At 31.6% G+C, this 25579-nt stretch overlaps 1 protein-coding gene across 8 annotated transcripts in view; it reads left to right on the forward strand.

Moving 5' to 3' along the window:
* Positions 1-25579, forward strand: part of LOC124427568 (neuronal acetylcholine receptor subunit alpha-7-like) — a 252146-nt gene that overhangs the window by 68504 nt on the left and 158063 nt on the right. For all 8 annotated transcript variants that reach the window (XM_046970658.1, XM_046970652.1, XM_046970655.1 and 5 more), the window contains exons 3-4: positions 19608-19747; positions 25289-25333. In XM_046970658.1, the coding sequence (XP_046826614.1) occupies positions 19608-19747; positions 25289-25333 (185 nt within the window). The remainder of the gene's footprint in view (positions 1-19607; positions 19748-25288; positions 25334-25579) is intronic.

Below are 25579 nucleotides of genomic sequence, written 5' to 3' on the forward strand. Positions count from 1 at the left end.
CTTTCCTTTTTTTTTCTTTTTTCTTGTTTTTTTTTTTCTTTTTTTTTTTATTGTTGTTCTTCCTTCAGAACAAAGAGAGGATACATCATTATACAATAACGGTGATCGTTTATTCGCGTGGACAGAACATCGAACGATTTTTTTTTAGGTTTTTTTTCTTTTTTTCATTTTTGTCATTCTTTTCTTTTTTCTCTTTTTTCTCTTCTCCCCCCCCCCCCCCCCCCGGCCCGCCCTTATCATTCCTCCTCCTCGCGCCTCGACGTTTTATCAAAAAGATTCAGTATCGAATAAAAATTCGCTCGGATTATGGAATTGATATTTTTATTCTCCTCTTTTGTTTTTTTTTCCTTTCTTCTTTATTTTTTTTTTTTTTTTTTTTTTGTTTTGTTTCCCCCTTTAGCATTTTTAATAATACAGCATTGGCATTTCAGTTATTGCTGAAATGATTTGAAAAAATTTGTTCATTACTCGAACATATTTTTCTTTCTGGTATAGGTCTGGTATGGGTTTATTTTTCCTCTTTTTTTTTTTTTTTCTTTCTTTCTTTTTTTTGTTCTTTCTTTCTTCCTTTCTTTCTTTTTTTTTCTTTTTTCCAGCATTAAAATCCATGGAAAGCGGGAAACCGTGAAACAGAGTATACATGAGTAGCTTGTGTGAGAAAGAGAGAAAGAGAGATAGAAAGAAAGAGAGGGAGAGAGAGAGAGAGAGAGAGAGAGAGAGAGAGCTCTGTTAGACTTACCGTCGTCGTAGTTCATTCTTCAATGCAAACGAACGAATTCGCGAGTAGGATCGCAAAGCAACGTATGAAATAAGGTCGACGCTCGACGGTCCACTTGTACGACGCTTGTTTCCTAAGTTTATTAACGTGTAGCCGGTCTAATTAACTCTCTCAGCCGCCTCCACACTGTGTCTCTCTCTCTCTCTCTATCGCTCTCTCTGCATTACTACTACTATTACAATTACTACTACTATTATTCCGTTCACGCAGAATTTACGAAAAAGAAGCTTAGATTTTTTGTCCTTTTTTTCCCCTTTACTATTTCTATTTTTTTTTTTTCTATTTTTTTTTGTTTTGTTTTCTTCGGGCAAAAAGAAAGAGAAAGAAAGAGAGAGAGAGAGAGAGAGAAATATCAAATCCGAGCAAGGGTGTCTTGTAAAAATTTGAAAGGAAAGAGCATGAAGGTGTGGTGAACCAACGAAGGATTGCTGGCAAAAAGAGAGAGAAAGGGAGAGAGAGAAAGAGAGATGAAGAAACGAGTACGGTGGCTAGAGGAGAGAAATTTGCTGCTCTGCTATTGGCGTTAATGAAATTCCAGAAACTCTGGGCTCCAGCCTCGGGCACCAAGTTTTTTCATTAAAAACATTCAAACTGTTTCAGCGACAATCTGCGAGAATTGTAATATTTCAATCTTTGTCTTTCTCAGACTGTGTTTCTCTCTTTCTCTCTCAATCTCTCTTTCATTTCATTAGATTTACTACATAGTTATATACGTATTTCGTAAAAGAGATCGTTAGAAGTATTAAAGAAAATGATTCCTTTATCCATTTTCTTTTTCTTCTTTTTCTTTTCTCTTTTTTTCTTTTTTTTTTCTTTTTTTTTTTCTTTTTTTTTTTCTAATCTAAATCTCTAGAAAAGTCAATATAAAATCGACTTGTATTAAGTGAACGATATATTTTAATATTTTCAAAGGATTGCGATGCTTAACGTTTAAAAAAGGAAAAATGATAAACAAAAATCGTATATCTTTAATCGAGAAAAATTGAAATGATTGTCGTGTTATGAATCGACAACGTATATAGTAATAGATACTACGTTATACGCGTATATATAATATTATGTATTAAATGTTTAACGATCTCTTATTCTCTTTTCAATTGAACGTTTTATTTTCGACGATAATATCATTGATTATTTATAAATCAAAGTGTATGCCGATTGGCAATGAATTTTTCGACATCAACTAACAAAAATCGTTGAATCGTTTAATTAATAACAAAATTCACGCGAGTGAAGTGATAAAAGATTTGATTTTGAAATTTCGATGTCGATTTCGTCGACGATATAATAAATATCTGTCTATGTGCGCGTGTCGACGTGCTTGTCGATTTGTTTGATATGCAAGTATCTACTTAATTTAAATAAACATATATATATATATATATATTTTAAATAATAATAATCGTCGAATAAAGTTTTCGAAAGGACAAAGACATAATGGTTATTTTATGGTGCATGAAAGAATGATTTTCACAACACGATGAAATGTCTTAATCAGACGATGTAATTCATCGTTCGATATAATTCATCGTACGAGCGAACGATCTGTTTGTTATAACGCCATTTACACGAGCATTTGTAATTATTTAATAATTATGTCGATCGACAACGTGACGCTCTTTAATCTATTTTCGAAATAATCAACGGATATGATATAGTCAATAAGCGCGCTTTCGATCTACGAATTTCAATCATTCGCTTGTCTAGGATAAAACAATGACATTGATGATAAATAATTAAATGAAATTGAACTAGCGTAATGTTATCCATCTTCGTGCAATTACGTCCCGTAGAAATTCTCAAATACGCAAGATTAGAAATTGATAAATGGGAGGACGTCATTTTTGAAAAACGAAAGAAAGGAATGTCTGTACGTTTTTTTTTCTTTTTTTTTTATTCTTTTGTAGACTGCTCCAACTAGTTTTTTGATTCGTGGGAATGTATTGTTAAATTTGAAAAAAAAAAGAAAAAAAAAATATATACATAAATGCAAAAAAAGAAAAAAGGAAATGTGCATACTCATCCTTGAAACCATACGAATAATTTATACTATAGAAATGAGGTATAGGTTTGGACAACGAGTTGGTGCTTCGATAATGAAAAAATATGGACGACGTTAGACGGAAGTACGCCTATAAATATTCACGTTGTATAATGGGAAAGCATCGTTACGTTCTCGGCATTTTGCTTAAAGTCAAATTTAGTTTTAGACCGTTAAACTATCCCCGTGTGTGTCACGTGCGATGAAAGTAAATTTTTAAACGATAGTTCCGGAGTATTGCGGACAAGAAGAAATTTACGATGAGAGAGCGATGAGGTAACGTGAAATTTCTTGACCAAGTATATCAGTAGCCTAGTCTTAGAAAGTAAAAAGTTTGAAGTTTTCCAAGAAAAAAGAAATAAAAAAAAAAAAAAAAGAATAAAAAAAAAGAAATTTGTTTCCGTCTACTAGGTACTCAAGATTGCATGTACGTATGTATCTATCTATGTATCTACGTATATATGTATATATACATACACGTATACAATATACGTATGTATGTGTAAGCTTAAACGATCGGAATTTTTCATTGATAATTAATAAATAAAATTGATCTATAGGTTTATAATTAATTAGATAAAATATTTTATCCTTTTATTTATATATTAAAAAATATCTCAGTCACGTAGAGACGTATAAGCACGCAAATTTTCAAAGTTTTTATTCCCTATAGGAAACAAAGTAAGAAAAAAAAAAAATATATATATATATATATATATATATATATATATCATCTAACGATTTGTCAAGGTCGACGTTTCGTTTTTCTGATGAAAAAGGCTCGGAAAAGGTTTCTTTTTTTCCTCGATATCGATGAATATTCAATTTCATTGGTGAAAAAAGAAAGTGAAAAAAGGACGAAAAAAGAGATAAAAAAAAAAAAGAGAGAAAACCCAAAAGTACAGGTCGGTTAACTCACCGGCCTATTTTCCTATCTCACGTTTTCCCAAACCATCGATTCGCCACGATGCGCAGGGTTTAGCGTTTTCTAGTGAAATTTAATTTAAGTTCTCTTAGCACCTAGATTTTCATCATTTTTTTTTACTTTTCCCCTTTCTTTTTTTCTTTCTTTGTTCTTACTTTTTTTCTCTTTTTTTTTTTTTCTTTTTTATTAAACTTGCATCCACCGGAAGTACGAAGTACGAACAATGACGTTGGTGTGCAAAACGATATGTTACGGCTGTTGTCTACGATATTTCAAAACGGATTTCGTTCTTTCTTCTTCTTTCTTTTCCTTTTTTTCTCTCTCTCTCTCTCTCTCTCTCTTTTCCTTTCTCCCTTTTTATCTCCCTCTTTTTTCTTCCCCCTTCTTTTAATAATTTTTTTTTTCTTTCATAATACCTTCCGCAAGCCGTCCAACTCGTCTACGTGTGTTCACGTAACCGGTGTGAATTATTATCCGTTAGAGTAAAACTTTTACACGTCGGGCGAGAAAGGAAAATGAAAATCACGTTTGTTGGACGCGATTAACGAAGACTCTCATCTACTTCCGGATAAGGATACGTAACGACCACCCCTTGGGTTAGATAAATGCGGGATCAGGTGAACGTCGGGTCGGGTCGTCGTAAAAAGATGTGAAAAATTGTACCTACGGATGGGAAAAGGATTTTGAGGAGGGGGGTAGTGGAGGGGTAGGGGTAGGGGTAGGTTGGTTAGGGGCGAGGACAGCGGCGGAAAGGAAAAAAGGAAAAAAAGAAAAATAGAGGAAAGTAAACTGAGACATACGAGGGTGATAGTTAAAAGGCTTAATGATATTCATTAAAAAAAAAAAAAAAAAAAAAAAAAAAAAAGTAATTACGAAATAAAGAAAAATTATAAGAAGAAAGCCTTACGATTCGTCTTTATTATTTTAAATGACATTCGTGGACATTAGTAAAAATTGATAAACCTTTGGAAATAATGTTCGAACTGATGGACGGATTTTTATCATACTGTCTTCCTTTATGAAATTGTTAAAAGCGAAAAAGAGATAGATCTGTAGATAGATACTCTCTGTGTGTGTGTGTGTGTGTGTGTGTGAGAGAGAGAGAGAGAGTGAGAGAGAGATTCCAAATCTCGATACGAAATCGTTCGGAACGATTTCCGATGAGACCATGCTAGATCGGCACGTATCTAAAAGAAGGGTGAAGGGGAAAAGGGTTCGGGATGTGTAGGAGTGGAAGAGGATAGGATGGGTGCATTCGTATCTCGCAAAATGGAACGCGAGTTCGGCAGTGGTAGTCTCTCTATGTTTGGCAGAAACCCAATTAAAGCTTTTGATTAGTCCGTTGCTGGAACTTGAGCACCCGAGTACCTTTCTCTCTCTCTCTCTCTCTCTCTCTCTCTCTCTCTCTCTCTCTCGTTAGCTCGTCCTTTGCAACTACTACTACTGCTACTACTACTACTACTACTACTACTACTATTACTATTGCTACCACTACTAAACTCTTCCTCGTCACGTAGTTTCGGCTTCGTTCCATCGACCACACGACTACTGGTCGGTAAGTATACGAATACTACGTAAATACGTCAAGTCATGCCGGGTTCCCGCAAATTTCACCTAAGTTTTGTCACCCCTAAGTCGTAATCCCGATAACTCCTTTCCTTGTGACCTCTCTTAGGTGTCAAGCTCTCATCTTGTAATACGTTTCCTGTATCCTCTGAAACTTACTCTTTGCTCTCTCTCTCTCTCTCTCTCTCTCTCTCATTTTCTCTTTCTTTCTGTCTATCTCTATCTTTATCTCTATCTCTATCTCTATATCTATATTTTGTTCAAGTTCATTAGCATGTACCAAGTACAAACTTGCAGAGTTTTATAAGTTTTCGATTGGAACTATGCTCTCTACCCAGACCACGATCCATATATATATATATATATATATATATATATATATATATATATATATATATATATATATACAGGAAATAATGTGCTAATTGTCTCTAAATGTCTCTAATTTTTTGTCTTCCTCCTTTTTTTTCTTTTTTTCTTTTGTTTTTTTTTTCATATAAATAATATTCTATTAATTTCAACTGTACGTATTTATGAAAATATTAAATGAAAAAAAATATGTATCATCATTGAAAAGATACAATATATTTCTATTTATTATATTAATATCCGAGAGATATTATTACTTCGGATTTTATCCTGAAATAAATTTATTATAATGCCGAAAGACGATAAGAGTGAGCCATTAAAAATTCGATAACTTTGATAATGGATTTGGGTCAATGGGCAGTAATTAGAATAGAAAAACTGAACTCTTTTGCACGATTGTGGATATTAAATATATAAAAGGTTGGGTCGATATTATTTCATTGATTAGAAGTTTTTTCCTTTTTCATTTTTTTTTTCTGTTTCTTTTTATTCTTTTTTTTTGTCTTTTGGAAATTATTGACTCAATAATAAATTACATACACGAAGACATACGGGAAATATCTTAATTTTCTTAATGGTAATTAGTTTTATTAGATTGGTACATGGGGAGGGGGGAGCAGGGGGTCTTAATTATTAGTCGTTTGGCAACGACGAGAATGTCTTTGATGCATAAACGCGGAAGCGTTCATTTAGAAATCTGTTCTATACTCTCACATTCCACGTGACAAGGTTTTGGCGTGACGACGAAACTCCGTTTGCGCTAAGATCAAAGTTAACTTCTTCGTAACGACTGTAAATCCTCTTGAAGAAACAATGGGGGTGTTGTTGAAACTTGTACGCAAGCTCGATGGGTTGGCACGATCAACGTATTATCCTTATTCCATTTATATATGGAAAATATTTTTGTAATATAAATGTAATATATACGATGGGTATACATATATATATATATATATATATATATATATATATATATTAAAAAAAAAAAAATCAATTTATCCTCTCTCTATTCGACGGAATTATTCGAATTAAAGGAAAATCATGATAAGAAAGAAAAAAGAAAGAAAGAAAGAAAAATTTGATTTTATATATGAATGAAAAATAAGGAAGAAGAAAAAGAGAAAAAAGAAAAAAAATAGAAACGATACTTCCTCAAATTTTAGAAACATAATTGTTACATCCGTGTTAATATCAGTGCCATAAAGAAACAAATCCCGCATGAATGTATCTTTAAAACGTTTAACGATTCTCCCAGAGCATCTTTCCTTTTTACCACCTTTCTGCCAAGTTAACCCGTTAGTTCGTCGAGTTCTTCTATTCAGCGCTCGTTTACAGAAAAAGAGAGAGAGAGAGAGAGAGAGAGAGAGAGAGAGAGAGAGAGAGAGAGAGAGAGGGAAGGAGATAGAAAACGAAGTAATAAGAGTAAAACGGGTTCTATTAGAAGCCATGTAATTTACACCTACGTAGACCTTCTAAAACCAATGAAGCTGAAATCCTTGTATGATAAAAGGACCGAGAGAAAGATAAAGAAAGATAGATAGATAGATAGATAGAGAGAGAGAGAGAGAGAGAGAGAGAGAGAGAGAGAGAAAGGGGTAACAAGGAAAAAAAAAGGAACGCAGTTTTTGTTAGATAGATACTACCAGTTAGAACAAAAAAAAAAAAAAAAAAAAGAAAAAGAGAAAAAAAGGAAAGGGAAAAAAAAGAAGAGGAAAGAAAAAAATTTGCTGTTACGCTTAATAAACAATAACTTGACCGAGAGTATAATAACATGCATCTGATAGTTCTTACGTATGCACTTTAATAAATCTTTGAATTACAGAACAATAAATATTACATTCTTACGTGAAGTTAAAACGTTTAAAGAATAGAAAAAGGTTACTGTGAGTAAGTAGAATGGAATATTGTCATGGCAGGGATGTTATTAAATGTTCTTGGAAATATCAGGGAGTGAAGATGAGTTTAAAGAAAGAGAAAAAGAAAGGTGGAACGTGAAAAAGAGATGAAGATAAAGAGAAAGGAAAAAAAAGTTAGGAGGATTTCTCGAGGGATAATAGAACAAAGTGAGTAGGAAAAAGAGAGAGAGAGAGAGAGAGAGAGAGAGAGAGAGAGAGAGAGAGAGAGAGAGATAAAGAAAGAGCGAACGAGGTGTAGCAAAGGGGAGGAGGCGGGGGAAAAAGATGCAGGTGGAAAAGTCGGGTACGGGGGGGGATTTTGTTTACAGCACGATCAAAGTTAGCTCGTAGGCGGTGTATATATTCTTCGCGGATCAATGGAGCTTCGTGCCTCCGCATAGCTCCGCTTCGCCGCGCCTCTTTCACGAGCGAACTGCACGCGGCTTTCTCCTCTGTTAGCTAGCTAGCTAGTTGGATAGGAACTAGCTCTCCCTCTCCTTCTGTCTATCTATCTAGCTATCTATGTCTATCTCTCTTTTATCTCTAGGATGGATATAACCCTCTTTCTTTTAGTCCCCGCGTAGAGAACACTTATACATCCTGTTGAGCCCTCGAACTGCTACGATACACCTTCCGCACGTTTACTACCTGCAATGTCTCGTATATATATATCTACGAAGTATATATAGTTTTCTACTATCGCTTAATATCTCTCTTTATGTATTTATCAATCTATGTATGTATATATTGTTTGTATGTATGTAGGTAGATAGATATGCATAGCATCAGATTCGAAACGAACATAACGATCTCGTCCTTTGTCATCTAACATCGAAAGATTCCAAACGTTAAAAAATATTTCGCGTTCATTCTTTTTCACTCGTATGGTCTTGTTTTTTTTTTTTTTTTTTTTCTTATCTTATCTTATCTTCCCTTATGCACTTCATAGATTATTTTTTATACTCATAAATTTTGTACATCATTTTAAGTCGAATGACCATGGTCATATTGTTATTTCTCTAATATCGTCTCGATAATATATATTTATATTGGAAAAATTTTTTATAAGCAGAAATATTTCTTATTGTTATATCATATTTAATTCTTTTTTTTTTTTTTCATTTATATGTATACGTAGTTATTATTATTTTTTTATATTTACATACTTTTTATTATATATATATATATATATTTATTATATATGCATACCTATTAAAAAGAATATATGTATATATATATGTATATATAGGATTAGGTGTAAGAACGTATTTTCCGTTTTGCATAGTTAACGTGTAATTATTATTATGATCCTTAATCCTTTCACCACTGACGCCAAATTTCCATGTTGTCGTACGTAAGCTGATGAAAATCATTGCCGCGGATGCATCCGTCTTGAACGTTTAAGCGCATCCTAGATACTAACTTGATTAATCTGTTGACCATGGTAAAACAATTATTATAACTCGTGCACATGAAAGATTTAATTTACATTTTCTTAGAAAAAAGCAATTTAGAACAATTATATCTTTGTCGGTTTAAAAAGAGAAAATAACAAAAAGAAAAAAGAAATGAAATTCATATTACATATTTCAAAAATTTAATTCATTTTAATTTTGCTTGGGAAATCAAAAAAAAAAAGAAAAGAAAAAAGAAAGAAAAGAAAAGAAAAGAAAAGAAAAAAAAAGAGAAAAAAGAAAGAAAAGAAAACGAATTGCGATTGGATATTAATGACTTACGATTCAAGGAATCATTGATCGACGTGATATTTGCAAAAGATGAAACAACGAAAATAAATGCTCGATACGTAGGAAAAATGTTTTATAAACTCGTGAGTATCGCAAAAAGTTCAAAGAGAAAACAAGAAAAAGAAGAAGAAAAAAGGAAAAAAGGAAGGGAGATAAAGCTATCACTAAAATTATCCGATTGATTCTCACCTCTTATATATTTTCTGTCCTTTTATATATATTTATATATATATATATATATATATATATATATATATATATATTTATGTATATATTCTCGGGTAACTTAAGCTACCCTGTAAAGGGTGCGCGAGAGCGCAATAAGCTTCCGCTTATGTGCTTTAGCACGAGACCCCAGCCAACAGGAAGAGTTGATGCGCGAGCGAATATTCATACACACACACCCACACATACACACACAACATTAACGTAAAAAGCTGTATATATTCTAGCATATATATGTCGTCTTTCTTATCTCAAGATTTCGTTTTCACGCATTTACTCTCAACTATGACTTTGTGTCATTCATGCAGACAATTGTTTTTCTTCGTCGTGACAATTACTTATTCTCTCTCTCTCTCTCTCTCTCTCTCTCTCTCTCTCTCTCTCTCTCTCTCTCTCTCTCTCTCTCTCTCTCTATCTTTATCTAATTCAGAATTAATTAATGAGAAATGTTACGTATAGAAAAATTATCCATCATCGAGTTCATTCATCGAAAATGAATTTTCTTCTTCTTTTTGTTTTATTTTTTTCTTTTTTTTTTTTCACATAGAACGATTATCTATGTAGAGAAATTATTTAATTATTTTTTAATGATCTTTTTTAACGGTAAGACTTCATTGGATTTGATCAATAAATAATTTAATAAACAGTCGGAAATTTGATTAATTTCTATTTCAATAAATGACATTAGTATTTTTGATTGAAAAAATGTTTGTTACATCTAAATAAATAATACTACATATATGTAATATTTTATTTCTTTTTGATTGAGAGTTTTTTAGTTTTCTTTATATATATATATATATATATATATATATATATATATATATATATGTATATCTAAATAAAAAAAAAAAAAAAAAATACATCAAAGTAAAACAAAATATTTTATCTTCGTGTTGGTGATAAAAATGTTTAGTATCTTATATCATATAAATAAATAAATGACATTGTAGTATTTAATGTTTATTAAATAAAGAATATTAATATTTTGTTATATCGAAAATTTCGGCAATATTTATTGGACCAATTCAATATTTACTTTAAAATATTTCTATTTTTTGTTTTTTTTTTTTTATATAGATAAATTAATATGCGCTTATTAATCAAATACATTTTAGAGAACAGATAATAATTAAATGATGTAAATTATATCTTTTAAAGAGAGAAAAAGAGAGATAGATAGATAGAAAGAGAGAGAGATTGAGAGAGGAAGAGAGATTTATATAGAGATTTATATAGAGAATATTATGTACATTAGTACATGGATGTTTATATGTAGAAAAAACGAGAAGGCAATATCATTTTTAACGAATCCTAATTAATGGATCTATCGTAAATTCGTTAGTTCGATAAATATGTACATTAGTCAAAAGTTCATTAGAAAGTAAAAGAAAGATAGACAGAGACAGAGAGAAAGAGAGAGAGAGAGAGAGAATGACTCGTGGGAATATTTTCAAAAGTGATTACATACGGTCGATCTCAAATCGTCGTTTAAATGAGTTCGAAAAATATTCAGTAAATACGATGCGTATTCTCGATGTATCGTTCAAACAATAGGTACTTTTATTTGCATACAATACGATGCCGGTGGCGTTACAAATATTTGACAGATGTTGATTAGCAGAATCGAATTTAACGAGAGTGACACGTGCTATGGCATTTTTTTTTTTTTTGTATCGTTAGTATTCGTCGATAACGAATCGAAATAATACGTTCGATGTGATTCGAATGAAACTCGATCGTCTCGTAAGTATTTTCTGTTTTTTTTTTTTTTTTTTTTTTTTTTTTTTGATCTTTTTTCTCCTCCCTTTTTATTTATTCATACGTATGTTTGTTTCGCTTTGTTCTTTTTTTCTCTTTCGTTTTTCTTTTTTTTTCTTTGTTTTTTTTTTCTTTTTTTTTCTTTGTTTTTTTTTTCTTTTTTTCTTTTTTTTTTTTTTAATTCTCTTTCGAAAATTCTCCTCTTGACGGACATTTTAGTTTTTGTGTAAGTGATAGCTAAAAGCCACTTTACATTTTGATATACATTTTGATAGAATACCCTCGTGGATATATCTGTATCAATATATCTGTCTTTTACAGAATCGATCTATCCAATCCAACGTCATATCATCGTCGTCGCCGTCGTAGTCGTAGTCGTAGTCGACATCATATCTCCTTTCTTTTCAATTTATCGAATTATCCCGAGTGCCAAGGGAAACAAAAACAAAACAAAACAAAACAAAAAAAAACAAACGCGAAGTGAAGCGAAAACAAAAAAAAGAATTGATATTGGATAGGACCGAGTTAACAACGTATTTGGCAAATTGTACGATGATGACTATGACGAAGTTAGAGTTACTATTATCTTTTTTTACCTTTCCGATCGATTGTAACATATCAAATATCAATTCATATCGAGGTATTATCAAAATGAAATCTATTTCGAAAAATTCATTTCTATTCCGATATCCAATCGTATTATAAACAATCATAATTTTCTATTAATCTTTTATTTATTTATTTATGTATTTATATTGTTTTTTTTTTTTTATTATTATTATTAATTTCATCAGATTAAAAATATATATGATGAGTAAGAAAAATTTTTCAATAAGGATTATGGATTTATTTAGAAAACGTAAATTTAAAAAATCGTAAGACTTAAAACAGTTCGGTGCCGATTTTAATTCGATTTTCATTATTAATTAATAAAAATAAAAAAAAAAAGGAATTAAAAAAAAAACAAAAAAAAAAGAAGAGAAAAAGGGAGAAAGGAAAAAAATTATAACAAGAGAAAAGTCATCGTGCGGATCGTTCCACATGATAGGATGATACGATAATTAATTAATTAATTAAAAAAAAAAAAAAAAAAAAAAAGAAAAGGAAAAAAAATGAATCCGCACCGAATCGAAAGAAGAGACTTCTTCTACCGTAGAGAGAATTTTTCTATCCATGAACAAAACGTTGAAATTACGCAATGAACCAATTTACATAAATATAATTACGTTACATTTTTCTCCATCTTCTTTCTTCTCTCTACCTTCTTCAAGTTAATTTCAAAGTTCGTACTCAAAGATCGTCCTAACTCTTGTTAAACCATCAAACAATAAGTAAAGTAAATGAGAGAATCCTTCTTTCTCTCTCTCTCTCTCTCTCTCTCTCTCTATTTTTTTTTTATCCTCCTCTTTTTTCTTAGTCGAACTTAAAAAATATTTCACGAATTTCATTCCACAAATCTACATTTGTCTTAGCATTAGCTTTGATTTTATTATTTTGCATTAATACCATTTTATTTTTCTTTCATAATATTCGTCATTATCATTAAGCGAGATGAAAGATCGTAAATAATACGAGATTGCAATCATAAACATAATAACATTATCGTCGTATATATGTGTAAAGCGTAATAAGAAGGTGGCACATTAATTCTTATAATATTATAATACGAATGATGGTTATAAAACATCATCTTGGTAGATAAATTTTCTCGTATAGAGATAATAGAATGATGATCTTTATGGTTACAACGTTTTAATGAGAATCCGGATAAGAGAATACCTGGGTTATTACATGAATGTTCGAGGAAATTCAAGTGATTTTAACGTTCCATCTATTCATGCATAAGTTATCTATATGTAGAAATCGTAGGATTTGCGATGAGGAGGATTGGGTGGTGCGGATTGGAAGGGGGAGGAGGGAGAAGCGTAGAGGTGTCGGCTGCAGGTAGGAGGAGGAGGAGGAGGAGGAGGGATCAGGGATTGGTAGAAGGAGGAAAGAAAACTTTTTGGCCGATTTGGTTAAACGTATAATACCTATACTTATGTAACTTTTGGAAGTTGCTCGTGGAATTGAATTAAACCTATTTGAAATAAAGGAGAAAGGGAAAGGGTATGTGTCGGAGGGGAAGGTGGAAGAGGGGAGGGAGAGGAAGAAGAAAAAGAAATTAGGATTAATTTTGACGAGAAAATTATGCTGGGTGAGGATATTCTCTTTGAAAGCTCCTTCGAAAACAATTTTTTCTTCCTTTTTTTTTTTTTTTTTATGCAAGAGAAATAACAACGATCCGATCTTGATCCTCTTTATATCCCCAAACTTATCTACTTTTCTTCCTTTTTTTTTTCTCCTTTCTTCCCTCTAACCCCCTCCCCTCCCCTTCCAATCCGCTTTCTTTTTTTGTCGTTAATTTCTTTTCTCCTTTCTTTCTATTTCTTTTCTTCTCTTTTCTTTTCTTTTTTGTTCCTCCCTCCCCCTCCCTTAAAGACGAAAGAGGAGACAAAGATAGAGATAGAGATAGAGAGAGAGAGAGAGAGAGAGAGAGAGAGAGAGAGAGAAAAGAAAACCAAACGGAATTTCTTTATATCTCGAATTTTATATCATTTCTCATTGAGAGTCCATGCAGAGCACGTTTTTCTCGGAATTTCCACAGGAAAGAAAGTTTTCCCGCGGAAACTTTCTTCTACCGACTTTTAAGCACGTCTCATTAATTATTACCGTCGTTTTCCTTCGTTCGAGCGAATCGTGTAGAACGCGTTTCATCCCTCTTTCTCGTTTCTCTTTCTTTAAAAGAGTAGAGAAACTCAAAATGGCGTCCAAGTACAATCAATTACTTTCTACCTGAAGGATCGTTAAAAGGGTTCATGGGTCCGTTTTTCGTCTTTCTACATAGTAACACAAAATCCCAGAATTTTTATGAAGGCATATCGAGGTATAGTATTATTCTTAAAAGAGAGAAAGAGAAGGAATACATTTTTTCTCGCTTCGTTTCTTTTTTCGATCTATGCCCTCGAGACGACGACGACGACGACGACGACGACGACGACGACGAAGTATACGACGATGGTCGTCGTAGTTGCCACGATAAGTAGAGCGCGATAATTATTGATTTCATTTTATCGGTATTTTAAGGGAACTCTTCCGTCCCTTCGAATAAACGTGTTACTTTCCTTATCGAGAAACGAATTCTCCTTGGAAAACGAATAATCAATTCGTTTCGTTTCTCTTTATAGCCTTAACAGATGTTATAAAATATAACGTTATTGACATACATTAGGTAAAAATAATTTGAGTATTCACATTTACTCCCTTCGTAATTATTTTCTAATATTAGAGAATAATAGATGCAGAGAGAGAGAGAGAGAGAGAGAGAGAGAGAGAGAATGATAGAAATATATTATTAACAGAGTTTCATATATTTGTTATTAGATCATTAGAGTAATTAATATTACGTGGAGTAATTAACATTATGTTTTCTTGTATATTTGAAATTTATTGATAATAAATTTTACATTTAATTGTAAACTATTTCTCTATGTAATTATATACTTTCAAATTTTATATTCAAAAAATATCTAATATAATATATCGAGATAGAACAATTACGTATATTATTGAAAACTTCGTGTCTCGATTTATTTCAATTTTTGTCGTTCGATCGACGTATGAAAAAGAGAAAAAAAGAAAAAAAGAAAAGAAGAGAAATAAACAAAAAAAAAAAAAAAAAAGAAAGAATAAAAAATAAAGAATTCGAAACATTGAATGCCATTCATCAAGAGCTACAATTCGTAATACATTTACTAGTAGTATTAATTTGAATGGTGCAGAGAGATACCAATGTAATATCGCAGTCGAGAGCGAATAACTTCTTTTGAAAAGTATCGAGCATTATTCGTATTCTGTCTATCCTTAACCGCACAAAGGAATTAACAGTGGATGTATAACCGTATATCCGTTTTGCTTTTCCATTTTCGAAAACGAACAGTACTATTATGTATCAGTTCAGTCTGTCTATTAACTCAATATGGCGGTGTCTTTTACAACTGTTCATAAAGTTGTCACATAATTGATACTAATTACTAAGGATTGATATAGTTTCCATTGTATCGTATTATAACCACCACGGATTTCATTATTAGAATTCAAGATCGATGAATAAGATAGGAAACGAATCAGTCGTATTTTTAACAAAATCATCTAACAGACGATATACAAACAATATGCACACACACATACACACACACACACACACACACACACACACACACACATATATATATATATATAAATTATTTTACGTAGTTACGTAAATTTAGATAATTGACAATAATAAAATAAATGCCATTTCAATCGTATATAAAATAAAATTAATAATCGTCGAATTTGTCATTATTAATAATAATCAATCTTATTTATTACGATCACGTAAGAATGTGTAATTAATTATAAAGGAGGTAACGATAACGACAGTAAATTAATTTATTCTTCTTGGTTACTTTTCGTCCCTCCTTTTCCTCCATCGCTCTCTAGCTCTCTCTCTCTCTCTCTCTTTTTCCCTTTCTTCGTTCAATATTCCGAAGTTAATCTTCTTCGTACTTACCTTTGGAATACCAAGCTTCTGTTCATAATTTAACAGGTTACGATAATGCTCAAGTTGGTAATATTTTATCCTTCTCATACCAACGTCCGAAAGAATTTATCGCGCCGGTTCGAAGAAATACGAGCGGCTTTAACGAATGAATTTTGTAAACGAATAAATATTTCGCAAAGTGTCGGTGCATCGACGTTCATCTCCTGAAAGAATCTCAATTTGTTTCTTGGGAGGAGGAAGAAGAGATAAGAGGAGGAAGAGGAGGAGGAAGAAGAAAGAAAAAAAAAAAAAAGAAAAAGAAAAAAGAAAGAGAAAGAAAATGAAGAAGAAAAAGAGAGAAAGAACTTGGCCGAGTTCCTTATTATATAATCTATAAACGGTGTCTCCCTCCCTCCTCCCCCCCCTCTCTCTCTCTCTCTCTGTCTTTCTCTTTCCCAAAGTATAGGTAGGTACTTACATACCTACCTACTTCGAGTTACGTACATTTCATGCATCGAGACTTTCAAGAAGGAACGTTCTCGTCCCAGTTTCGTTGGGGCCATTTTCGCGGTACTTAATTCTTAACCGTTAGAACAACCTTGAAACTCGTACGACTTTTAATACTCTCTCTCTCTCTCTTTCTCTCTCATATATATATATATATATATTACCTCGTCGATACTTAGAGTTATAAGACTGTCAATACTTGCCATTGGTCCACGACATAAAATATAATATAATATAAAGTTCCCCATTACGCCCTCCCTCCCTCGGCCACGGAAAAACGTCGTTTATAATTTAACAAAGAAGAATAAAAAAAATATTTTATCAAAAGTTATTTTTACCGTATGGTGTTTAGATGTGAGATAAGATAAATATATGAAATAACATACGGGGGCCACGTATACCGACAATATTCTATCTTCTTATTTCACCATATCTCTGATATAGAGGCGGACTCTTGCCTCCGCCATCCTCCTCAATTTTTACCGGACGAGATACGGATATACGTGATCGCCAACCGAAAATGGCGTCTTCGCGATCATCTTTACTGGGACTTGTGCGACCGGGGATGGAAGAGGGGAATTGGGCGGATGGGTTGAAGGAAAGGGATGGTAAATTTTGTAGGACAATTTCGAACCTCCGTTACTTCACGTACGAACTTTGCCTTCCGAATACCGAATAGAGGAAAGGAAACGAGGAAGATGAGAGTAAGATAGACACAGAAAAAGAAAGAAAAAGAGAGAGTGAGAGAGGGAGAGGGAGGAAATTCAATCCGTATAAAGTCTCTTCTTGTACACTACTTTCATGATCTTGTATCTGTGTATTCGCGACATTTCGACCTCTCTCTCTCTCTCTCTCTCTCTCTGTGTGTGTTTCTCTCTGTCTCTGACATATCCCTTCACACCTTTTCTTCTCTTCTCTTCTTTTCTTTTCTCTTCTCTTCACTTCTTTCCTCTTCTCTTCGCCCTTCGATAGTCGCACGTGCTATGAATTCTACAATGGACAAAGGAACGTCATTATTCTACACCTGAAACGTGTTACAAAATCCTGTTGCATTTCACATTCGATCTTTCGAAAAGCTTTGCTTTCATTGCTTCAAACCTGAGTACGATTTTGTTCAGTTTGAATGAATAGAGTTTTGTCAACTTTGTCCAAGGATTAGGTACTCTTTGTTTCTCTCTCTCTTCCTCTATTTCATACTCTCTTTCTCTCTCCCTCTCTAATGTTCCGGCTATTGCTTTTCGGTAATAAATTAGAGCAGCTTTATAGTGGACAATGAATACATGGAAATGTCTATATCGATTAACAATTCAGAAGATAGAGAGAAAGAGAGATAGAGAGAGAGAGAGAGAGAGAGAGAGAGAGAGAGAGAAGGAGAATGTAGTAAACTACACGATCCGCATTGTTTCCCAATTTCTCAGTGAGTTCAGTTTCGGAATTGTTTCGAAGTATGCACTAATCGTATACGTACTCATCTAGGTTTAAGTATCTCGAAAGAATTCTAAACACTGTTCGTTTGTTAATATATATTATCAATCCCGACACATTCTTAAGATATTTCTATTAAGCTTTTCTATTTGTTGTTTTATTTGTTTCTATTTTTTTTTCTTTTCTATTCTATTCTTTCCTTTCCTCTTTGTGATAAATTACAATCGAAAATATAATAGATATCCTTTTTCTAAATTTCCACTATGATTTTCTATCTTGATTTGTTACATATACACATACACACATACACGTATATGTATTGTAGTTACGTGTATATGGAGGATGTTTCAGTTAGGTCGTAAAGATATTGCTCGTGATATTAGATTTATCGATTTATCGCGCCAGCAAATCGATATAGTGTCATCCAATGCGAAATAAAATATCGTTGGACGATTTCTCTCATATGGCTTTTTATCGTTAAGAAGGATTTTAAGAGCCTATGTAGGATTTAGATCTGGCTTGGGCCATTAATTGTGCTCTCTGCTTGCGCTTCGTTCTGACCGACCCCTTTTCTCGTTTTTCTTCTCTCTCTCTCTCTCTCTCTCTCTCTCTCTCTCTCTCTCTCTCTCTTTCTTTTCCTGTTTTTTTCTCTTTCTCTCTCTACCTCTCTCTCTCTCTCTCTCTCTCTCTCTCTCTCTCTCTCTCTCTCTCTCTCTCTCTCTCTCATTATACCCTTAGTAAGCGTTATCACGATGTGGACCTTTAATGAAATTTGCAGACACCCACATTCTATAAATTGTCAAAGAAATGAATCGATATTTAAAACATTTTTCAATAGGTTCATTTGAGAATTTTTTTTATTCTCAAGGTGATAATTTTTGTTTAAAATTGAACAATGTTTTCCCTATCGAATATATAATTTTTAATACTATAAGATAATGTTTATAATTATTATTTGTATAATCGTAGATACGCACACGTGCAACAAGTGTCTCTTCGAGTTCCTCCCTATGAATAGAGAATGAAACATTTTCATATATATATACACATACACACATACACACATATATGTATATATAAATATATGTAAAGAATGAGCTGGAAAAAGACAAAAAAGGAAAAAGAAATTACATTTCTTGCAACAATTTTATTTCTTCCTTTTGCATTTATCTATAGTCACGTGTTTTGTTTATTTTATTTTTTATAAAAAAACGTACGACTGATACAATCGGGATATTCTTTTTATACAGAGCGAAGTCAACTCAAAAGGAATAATTAATTATTCCGGTGGTTGGTCGTTATCAAGGCGAATTCTGTCCTAAAAAAAAGGGGGGCTTCGTTTTACTATGCTCGTATGGAGTATAAAAATAAAAGGGGGAAGAAAACAAAAGAAAAAGAAAACAAGAGAAAGGAAAATGAAAAAAGAAAGAAAAGAGAAAAGGAAAAGGAAGGGCCCGTCTTTCATTTCTTTTATCAGCACCGACATAGCCGACATTTTTTATCTCTTAAAACCATTATACTTAATCGTCGATCATTACGATCCATGTCAATCTCGTTTAATTTGTTTTATAGAAAAATTTATCAACGTTGTTTCCAACGATCCCCTTTTTACACTTGAATATCTTTTAAATTTTATATCTATTTTAATCAGATTTAACTTTCAAATTTTTAAACAATATATATATATATATATATATATTTATTTATTTATATATTCTTACACACGTGTAAGTAATAGATAGACAAGAGAATGTATCAAACATAATTATATTAATTTTTTCTTCTTTTTTTTCCTTTCGGTTACAGAGAGCCTGGGTGGACAACACGAGAAACGATTATTAAATAACTTATTGTCGAATTACAATACTTTGGAACGACCAGTAGCCAATGAGAGCGAACCACTGGAAGTTAAGTTTGGAATAACTTTACAACAAATTATCGACGTGGTAAGTACCTCGTTGTATTTCTTTTTTTTGTAAAATACAATTCTGTTTTTTTTCTTTTTCCCTCCTTTCGCCTTTCTGTTATATTATTTAACGAAGCTGGACAATTTTTCTTTCTTTTTTTTCTTTTTCTTTTTTTTTTTTTTCTTAAGAAAAAATTCGCATACATAAATAATTTATTAATATAAGAAAAAAGAAAATAATAAATTCGATTTGGCTCTTGTAAAAGATTCTTTAAACGAGAGAATAAGAACAGTCTCTCTCTCTCTCTCTCTCTCTCTCTCTCTCTCTCTCTTTCTCTCTCTCGACGATATAACATCGACAGCCATTACCATTTCTATCGACATTAAAATGCACAATGCTACGAAGTGCCATATATCCATCGACCGATGGAAGTTTGTTGTGAAAGCTTTCTATTATGCCTCTCGTCTCCTTTGTAACATATATAGAGGTTAGTTGAACCGCATACGAATAGAGAGAAAGAGAGAGAGAGAGAGTGAGAGAGAAAGGGTGAGAGAATGAGAGTTTAGAGTGCTCTCCGAGTCGATCTCCTTTTCTCCCTGTTCGTTTTCACGCGTTCTTTATATCGCCACGTCGCACGCTGACTTTCCTCCCATTAACGATAATAACATTCAATGTCAATGAATATGTCCGTGAAACTCAATATCATCAGCCCAACATCGATGGCTTCGTTATACCTACTCAATGATCCTTCATTTAATATCCAATCCGATACGTTGTCGCTTGTACTGAATTTACTTTTCTCTCTTTCTCTCTTTCTCTCTCTCTCTCTCTCTCTCTCTCTCTCTCTCTATCGTTATCGTGAAAATTAAAAAGAAAGAAAAAAGAAAAAAAGAAGAAAAGAAAAGAAAAGAAAAAAGAATAAAGAAAAGAAGTAGAACGATATCTTTTTAATGTGTCTTATGACGTGATAAAAATAAAGGTACGTAAATAATTATAAATGCGATATATATGTGTACATGTATATAGGAATGTAAAAAGAAAAGGAAAAAGAGAAAAGAGAAAGGAGAAAAAAAGAAAAAGGAAAAAAGAAGAAATAGACGTCATCGTTTTGATACTTAAAGCTTTCACAACGAGGTCAGATCTTATTCATTTTCGAGTATACAAGTATGTATTAGTGAAGGTATATTTATTTAACTTGAAATTTTCGTGAAATGCAAGGATTACGTGCAGAAGAGTAATGTTAACGAACGAACGAACGAACGTACGAAGACGTTGCATTAAGTTTTCCATATTTGCAAGCGAATTTCTCTCTCTCTCTCTCTCTCACTTTACTTGCTCGTTTTCTTTGCTTCATTTATATTTGCGCTCCGGAGATTGTGACTGTGATAATGCGCTTCTATGTACCTACTTACATATCTATGTATACAGTTTCTTCTCTTATATATATATATATATATATATATATATATATATATATATATTTCGTATGCATATGTGTAGTTACTATCTAAATACTAACATATTTACGTATTACGAGAAAATTTTGCATTAAGATACGGGACGTAAGAGATATCTACGATTCAATTTCAATGTAAACTCTCGTGCGCAGGAAGGTCATATGAAAAATAATAGGTGAATAGTAAAAGCGATATGGTACAATTTCTTTTTTTTTCTGTTTTTTTTTTTTTTTTTTTTTTTTTTTTTTTTTTTTTTTCATACGATAGAAGAATAGACGGAGGATATTATTTCCGTATGCGTAAACATTGTTTGAATCTTTTTTTTCTTTTCTTTTTTCTTTTTTTTTTATTCACGCGAGAAAAGAACTTTATAAAGAATTTTATTTCGGAAACAATAGATCATTTCTAATGGCGTTCGCTTATCTACGATAATCTACGTAATTATTATTATTTTTATTATTATTATTATTATTATTATTATTATTATTATTATTATTGGAGTTTTTAATTATCGTTTTAATTACTATGTAATAATATCAACGGCTAATTACTAGCGAGAAAAATTTATATTATTATGCGGCAATATAATCGCAAATAAATATTTAAACTTATCAATTATTTTGGGTTATTAATCGAAACCGCGTAATTTATTATTTAATAAAGCCGCTTTATTTCATCAAGTAATATATTTATTATTTAAGTTAGAAAAATCAATACTTATTAGACTTTCAATTTATCAGCTTCTTCGTTACGATGATTATACGTTTGATAGCAGAATGCATAACTTAGAGACATACACATACGTACACATACATCGATGGCTTCATATATATATATATATATACGTAAGTTCTTAGGTGAGTCCACGAAAAATAACCTCCATAAATTTTCTTTCACTCATCCTTGCAAGTATGTAATAGTAGCTTTCTTATTATTTCATGCTCCCTGATGTCTCCTACGTCTTTTACTGTATTGCTTAGTTTCAAGGAAGTTTTTAAAGTTGGGTAAGGGGAAAAATATCGCACAGGAAATATTTTTGGACAAAAAAGATCTCGTACCATGGGTGTATATCACTCACCCCATTTCAATCCTTACCTTATGTTATAAAATACTTTTTCCACTTCTTTTAGCTGGACTTTGATTTTTTGTTATATTCCATTTTTTCTTTCTTTCCTTCCTTCCTTCTTACCTTTCTTCCTTATTTTCTTTCTTTCTTACTTCTTTTTCTTCTTTCGTCTTCATCTTTGTTTAGTAACTTTTCTTTTTTTTTCTTTTTTTTTTGCACCTACGTGCAAGAAGAATGTTACCGAGTTTTATGCTTTATCATATATAAAAAGAGAAAGAGAAAAAGAAATCAGATGTAACGGAAGGGAAAAGAAAGAAAGAAAGAAAATACTCTGACAAAATGTTTCTATCTTGCAAGAAGTTTTCTTTTCTTTTTTTAATTTTTTTTTTTTTTCTTTTTTTTATCATCTACTTTCTCGTTCAAAAAAATGTTAATTTAAGTTTGCAAGTTTGCCCGAAGAACGTACGTGTTCTCCGTTCTCTCTCTTTTTTTTTTTTTTCTCATTGAAAGACCATTCGCTAATTTGGTTTTGAACAAGAATTTGGCCTCGTTTATTATTATTATTCTTTTTTTTTCCTTCAAATAATACTCTCCAGAAGAGGGAAAAAAAGAAATAAGATCGAAGTGTAATAAAAAGAGAAGAAAGAAAAAAAAAAAAAAGAAGACAACGTTCCAACGTTCTTTTACTTTTTCAAAAGATTTCGAGTACGTTGTTTCGACAAAGTCGTGCGAACAATTTCGATTATCATCATTTATACCCTTTTTCTATTTGTTATCACATTCGATTTCAGATGCGACATAGTTTGTTAGTCACGAACTTTGCTTTTAGATGCGACAACATTTCTTTCCCATTTTTTTGTACACTATGTTGCGTATTTTGTTTGGATCGCGTTAGCATTGAGAATTCGCTCGTCACATAGTTCTCCGTGAAATAATGATTTACCTTCTTTTTTATTATTATTTTATTTTCACTGTATATCTGAGACTTAAAAAGAGAGGGGAGAAAAAAAAGAAAGATTCGTATCATTAGCGACAAAAGGTTAAATTACCCGTTTAGAAGGTACTTTAAACTGTACTCTATAGATATATACATATATACATAATTATATGTATGCATACATATGCGCATGCATATATATATATATATATATATATATATATATATATATATATGTTTATATGTATTTATGTATGTATGCATATATATATATATATATATATATGTATATACTAAAGACGTTTTCTCTTTGTCCATGTATTATCTAATGCATAAGCACAGACTAGGATGAACCTCCTTTTCTAGTGTGTTTGCACGTCCTGCGGTTTTAATCGTGTTCCATGTTTCACGTTGTACGTATGCTTAATTATCGAGGATTTTACGTCGGCAGGAACTTCAACTAAAGTGAAATACTCCTTTGTACGAAGAAACAGGGAACAAGCAGTGTTAATTTCTACACCGTCCGACACTGCACCATTTCTCTCTTTCTCTTCTACTTGCTCTATCCCTTTCTCTCCCTCTCCCTCTCTCTATTTCCACGGCTCGTTTCGTAAAAAAAAAAAACAAATTGTAATAAAATTTATCTCTTAATAAAAATTATCTAATTTTTTTGTTGTTGTTTTTTTTTTTTGTTTTTTTACATCTATCATTCCAATCCATTCTCTACTTGAAATGATAGATGTAAAAAATTATATAACATTTATAACGAAGATCGTATATAACATTTAATATAAGTACAATGAGATTAGCAAATGATTCGTGTTCGTTAAAGGGTAAAAATTTTTTAAATTGTTAGATATCGAAGGAGAAATATTTTTTACACTTCAGGCAAAATTATCGTATAGATATTGAATTGTGCCGGGAATTTCGATGATTGTGTTTAAAAAAGGACGTGGATGTAAAAAAGAAAATTGATATTTTATCCGCAAGCGATAATATATACGTGCGCACATACAACACACAAACAGGACAGATAGAGAGACAGACATAAGCGTAAATGGAAAATGTTTGAAGAGATTTTTTTTTTTTGATTTATCAGAATAAAAAAACAAATTCGATTAATTGAAAAAAAATGTCGTCTATGAATATCTTATGAATTTATCCCTTCGATGAATTACTAGTTTATTTTAGATATATTATCATTAATATTATTCTTATTATTATTATTAATATTTATAAAAGACGTTCGAAGAGAAATTAACAAAGAGAAAGAGAGAAAGAGAGAGAGAGAGAATTATGTTTATCATACAACATTATCATGTTTGCGCGTGCCAACGAGTACGCTGCTCTATCGCGTGGATCATTTCACGATCCTATTCATTTTACGAATAAATATTTATCGTGTGTCTTCTTGAATTGCGCACGTTCCCTGAGTTTGCGTTTGTGTATGCAATTTTCAAAAGCGCAATACTCGTTCTCTCTGGATCGTACATGATCGGGTAGGTAGGCACGCAGGTAGGTTGATAGGTACATTGTTCCCTTCCTCTTATTACTCCTCCTCCTTTTTATAATTTCGTTTTGAAAATCTATATAACTATCTAGATAATATTTATATAGTACGAGCTTATATTACCATCTTGTTTTCATTATTGTTGCTTATGCACGTAAAATTCGATAAAATTTGTGATAATCTCCCGATGAAAGGACATATCGTACAAAACGATCATTTATCATTTATTCGTATTTGTTTGAACATTATTGGAATAAATAAAGAATATACATATTAATGTCGAATTAAATGGAATAATCCAAAATGTGTTTCGTTTTTGACAGAAGGAATGTCTAATTAATATAAAATATGGAGATTTAGTTTGATGCTTGAAATAAGCTCTTTTAGGTATAAATAAAGTGTTGATTATATATATATATACATAGATAATTGTTATATCGTATCATACATTATGTGATACAATTTTCTTTCTCCTTTACGAAATGATAAATCATTTGAAGTTTGTTGAAACTAAAAGTTTGATCGTCTCTTATAAAATTTTTATATCATTTGTCAAACAACTTATTCTAACTATATAACATATTAATTAATTAAATGTTTTGTGTTTCAGGATGAAAAGAATCAGATATTAACGACGAACGCATGGTTAAAACTGGTAAGTGTTAATAAATCAAAAATATTAATATACTTTGTACGTTGTATCATTATATCATATCCATTAGATATTTAATAATAATCATTTATTTTTGCCTGATATTTTATAGACTTATATCGTATCAATAGGTAGAATTTAATCAACGATATAGACGTTGATCGATGATACTCGATCGATCTATCGTTTCTTTACGTGTATTCGATATTTAAGAAAATATAAAAACGTCGAGAAAGAAATTTCTCTCGG

The sequence above is a fragment of the Vespa crabro genome, chromosome 10, assembly GCF_910589235.1.
Source record: "Vespa crabro chromosome 10, iyVesCrab1.2, whole genome shotgun sequence".
Taxonomy (NCBI): Eukaryota; Metazoa; Arthropoda; class Insecta; order Hymenoptera; family Vespidae; genus Vespa; species Vespa crabro.